The sequence below is a fragment of the Cariama cristata genome, unplaced genomic scaffold (assembly GCF_000690535.1).
Source record: "Cariama cristata isolate BGI_N322 unplaced genomic scaffold, ASM69053v1 scaffold5498, whole genome shotgun sequence".
Lineage (NCBI taxonomy): Eukaryota > Metazoa > Chordata > Aves > Cariamiformes > Cariamidae > Cariama > Cariama cristata.
In genome coordinates, this window is record NW_009632715.1 from 1 (window position 1) to 4,836 (window position 4,836).

General features: G+C 38.2%; 1 protein-coding gene across 1 annotated transcript; it reads right to left on the bottom strand.

The window, feature by feature from the left end:
* Positions 1-89: 89 nt before the first annotated feature.
* On the bottom strand, positions 90-2,853 carry LOC104166512 (BRCA2 and CDKN1A-interacting protein-like; the record flags this gene model as incomplete). Its single annotated transcript, XM_009706465.1, has 4 exons — positions 90-281; positions 819-911; positions 2,069-2,149; positions 2,779-2,853. Coding segments are annotated over 4 exons (441 nt in total), but the record flags the coding sequence as incomplete, so codon positions are not given.
* Between the last annotated feature and the right edge of the window lie 1,983 nt (positions 2,854-4,836).

The window sequence follows — 4,836 nt, forward strand, 5'->3', positions numbered from 1 at the left end:
TAACATAGTTCTATATACAGAAGATTTCTGAAAAAATATGAGGAAAAAGTACTATTCAACATCATGTCAAAAAAAACCCCCAAATAAACTTACTGAAGCTGCTGGTGCATGGGCAGAGCAATCTGCGGTGGTACATTAACGAATCTTTCACTTAGTATAAGACCCACAGGCTTAGTACTGTCATTTAGGAGCTTATTCAGTTGTTCAACTACATGCTGTTCACAGCTCTTCTCACATCGACTTAGAATCAGCTCTTTGATTTGTTCAGCACACTGTGTACCCTAGAATCAAAAGGTATATTTTCTTTACATTACAGAACAATTATTTACAAAAGAAAACCTTGAACGTGAACTTCAAGGGAATATTCTACAGGTCTGTTGGCAATTTCCTTAAGCAGTCTCTAAAGCACTGTACAATTTCTCTGAATTTATTTACCAACCCTGAAGCTGAGGGCAAACAAAGGTTCTTAACTGACAGCAATGCAGTCAGGAGTTGCAACACCAGTACATTCAACAGCAAAACTCAAAAGCTGCGAAAGATGAAAGTGAAGAAATACAAGAGGCTGACAGGTCAGTTACCCTGGAACTACTATTAGACCTAGTTTTAACTCTGTATTCCATTCTTTGCTTTATGTTTGAGCTTCAGCAAGTTACGCAGGACTAGATCCAAAAGAAAGCTGAATGATGTGCAACTTTTAAGGCCATAGTCCTTCATGGTGGAATTCAAAATCCTAACCCTGTCTAGGCTTGTTATACAAGGCAGAAAAGCAGGACATAGTATCACTTATTACTGTCTAGACATTAATGAGGAATACCAACCTTCCTTTCCGTTAAGTTCAAGCAGCTTATAAAACCAAAGACTTCATCATCATCTTCATCATCATCACTACTGTCTTCCTGGACTTCTGCTTGCTATTTAATGAAAGAAAAAGCAACAACTCATATTGACATTTTACCTCCACTCTGCAGTAAAACATGTTTTTCTTTCCAGAAGATGCTCAGCAGATGACAACCATCTAGGTAATCTGTTCAAACACACAACCTACAAATTCTGGTTACAGTTATGAAACTGCTGCATCATTGAACGTCTCTGTGTACTTAGAGCCAGCTATATAGACAGTCAGGTTATGCACCTTCTACAGTAGGATCTTTTGAAAGGCACTAAAATTTGATAGCTTACATTTAGTAAGTAGTATCTCGGTACAAGTGATGGCAATAACTTAAGCAAAGCCAATTTTCTTCAGCTTCTCGTAGAAGTGATGGCAATACCTTAAGCAAAGCCAATTTTCTTCAGCTTCTAATGTAGGGAAGTAAACCGGCAAAGTCTTAAAAACCATAGAGCAACAGAGCTTTGATAGAGAATGAAACAAAAAGCTCAACAAAACTCCGCAATGAAAAACTTGGGCAAAGAACTGAGGGTGATGCAGCTGTAATATGAAGATCCTGCTAAACCTGGGCAGAAAAACTGTTGGCACAGGACAAAAAGGGAATGTATAACAATGATACCATGCAACACGGTACTATAGCACAACTGTGCCGTGACGGCAGCTTGTTTGGGTTTGAAACCAATGTCGTCATGGCATCTTAAAGCACTATACAGTACTGAACAGCGTCCTCAGCCAGGAGTAACTCAGGAGCCTCTGCTCCACTCCCATAGCAGAACTTGTTCAGGACTCATGTCGGGATCTGCATGCAGGATATTTTTGGCCTGTATCGCTGTACATCCTGAGAATGCAGGGAAATCACAAGGTCCTATTTCTTATGGTGACGGTAACAAACTTCTCATAGCATTTTCAGCATTATTACTCCATTACAGCAAAATTCAGAGAGAAAAGTGAAAAGGGAAAAGCCTTCCATATGTAAAAAGAAACTAACCAAAATAATAAATCAAAGTCTCTGGTTGGTTGAAAGTAGGCATGGAAAATTTCAGCTTCCATAGAATTATTCTCAAAGCAAAAAAGCAAGAAAGCATACAAATTACAAAGATAGGATCCCCTTCTGAAAGTCCGTTATGTCATTTCAACATAAAAAGTATTGTACTTCATTTACAAACATAAATTCTGTCTTACCTTGATAATACTTCCAATATGATTCTGTTGTATTAATATATCAGTTAATTCAGCAGTATTAACAGGAGCTTTTAGAAACAACTGGAAAATAGGAAACAAGTATTAGGAAGTTTTAGGCCTGACGATATATCACGGGCCACTTACTAGAATATAAAGTCAGTAATTTCTCTAAGTTGCTATGCAACACTCTGTTCCATTTTTAATTTCCATTTAGTGAGTTTGTTTATTTAACTTCCTTCAATGTAATACTGTAAAGACTAAAAATCAGCTTCTTGAAGTGTTTGCTCCTTGACCCTCCACAATCTGGCATTTTGCATACCTGCTATCTTTTCGAGTTTGGTATGATCTGAATGCTTGCTGAGCACAGGTTTACAGCAGAAACAGCCAAATGACTGGGAGCTGCCAGAAAAAAATCCTCTGGGAAGCTGATTAACATTGAATGAGGTTTTCTGGGCAGCAACTAAGGAAATGAAGATGGAAAGATTATACACACTGTGGATGAACAGCCCTACAGTTCGTTGGGTAAAGTTCTTGAAACCATGGTTTAGGAGACACATGTTCACTGTGGTTGAGATTATCTAATCTTCACAAGCTGAAGCACAGTAAAACTATGAATCAATACAGATAATGTGAACTGATGACTTTGCATAACTCTTTAGATATTATTTATCAATGGTCATATCAATCAAGCTAACAAGAAGTCAAAGTACCTGCTGTAGTAACTTCTTTATCCCATTATAGTCATTGTCTGATATGGAATGTGCTTCGAATTCGATATTCACTTCCTATGAAAAAGTAAAACAGAGAATATCAAACATACTTGGCAAGAAGCTATATCAAAGCAAAGTTAAACTCTAAGAAACTTGAAGACAAGTAATAGCCAACATCAGAAATGGAATTTATTTCCATCTTCCAGTAATTTCAGCAATTGTTACAGTTATCATTTCTCTTGTAATCTTCAGAGAGTATCTGTGAAAGTAACTTTTTAAAACTAACCTACAAATTGTGTTGTGAACAAATCTTTAATGCTTTGTTCCTGCAAACAGGTTCACACAACTATGTTTACTGTAGCCACATATCCTCTTACTGCAGAGAGGCTTGATCCAGGCAGTTAACCTCAAAACTGCAGGACCGGAGTGTAATGCCTGGGCTAAAGATGAAGATTGCTGCAGACATTTAAATAATTACATCCAAAACCATACTTTTGCTATTTCCTCAAATCCTAATGGTATCGTTAACCCCACTCTGGAAGTCTGCTCTGTAGGCACATGATTAGATCCAGTCACGGCAAAACCAGACTGTGAACTCCTCCTTCTCCTTCCACAACACATGCTGCACACCTATCACATGTTTTTACTGGTACTCTATATTAATGGTACTGCCTGCCAAGGTTGCCCTGCCTACCTATTATTCTGTGAACCACTGTTCAAGACGATCCTAATTTACTTTGCCTTTTAATTGTCAGTTTGGACTTCACTTTCTGAACAATCTAAACAACTCAGCCTTACTTTTGTCACCAGTTAAGACTCATAACTCTCTCCAATCCCATATTGAGGTCGTGGTCTTTATCGTCCACTGGGAGAACAGCGCTAAAGGCCTGTTTACAGTGTAGAAAACAGGTATACAACCACTTGCGGGGCTAACAAAAATCAGGAGACACGCTCAGATATTATTCTATGCTCTACTAATGCAAGGAAGCGATATAGAGGTAACTGAGAGCACATTATTTACTTGAGAAGCTACCTATATAAGAAAACAGATTGTATCTTTGGTATGTGCAGCATTCACTCCTGGCAGCCAGGAACCTTCTGACTGCTTTAAAATTCAAGGATCTCACTGAATGACTAAGCCAGTAAATTCTGAACAAAACAGAGTTTACAGTGGTTCTGAATACTGTGCAAATCATAGCCATAAAATTGATATAAACCACAGGAACACTAGATGTTCTAACACTGGTCTTGCTTCATGGCTTTTCTACTACCCAAAATAACAGCCTGGTATGAGAGAGTTTACTAAACCCTCCATCTTTCATCTATTACAAAAAAAAAAAAAAAAAAAAAAAAAGGCAAATAAAGACTCATCATGTATTTTGGTATGTCCTGTCTTGCTGCTGTGTGCTTATTCTCTTCCCTTTGTGTTGCATCTAAAGCAAAGCAAGAGCCTGCAAAGCAAGCTGTTACATGCAACAATACTCTGCTGCATACAATCCAGCAGTGAGCAAAGTTCCTTCTCAGCAACCAGGCCCTACGTGGCAATCATTTTGTTATTCTCAGATTGACAGAACTACCACATGCTCCTTTCCATGAAGGAAATATCTGCATAAAGAAAGATGATTTTCTTTTTCCTGCATAAAGAAAGACGTTTTCCTTTTTCCTCCTGAACTGGTGAGATGTGAAGGGAAAGGCTAATATAGCAAAAATAAAAATGTGGAGAATTACAAAGAAGCAAATGCCCTTTAAGTATATGACTTTACAATTTCTAAGTTTCTACAGTTACAAATGTTCAGTACGTGTCTTTAATATTAGCAATGCACACCTTGATGTCTTATACAAGAATTGAGGGAAACTCCATGTATCTTTATATCAAGACTTCCAAACTGAAATAGATGTAATAGTGATATTGGCTGGCTGGCTGAGCCCAGAGAGTGGTGGTGAATGGGGTTAAATCCAGTTGGTGGCCGGTCACCAGTGGTGTTCCCCAGGGCTCAGTTTTGGGGCCAGTACTATTTAATATCTTTACTGATGATCTGGACAAGGGGATCGAGTGCA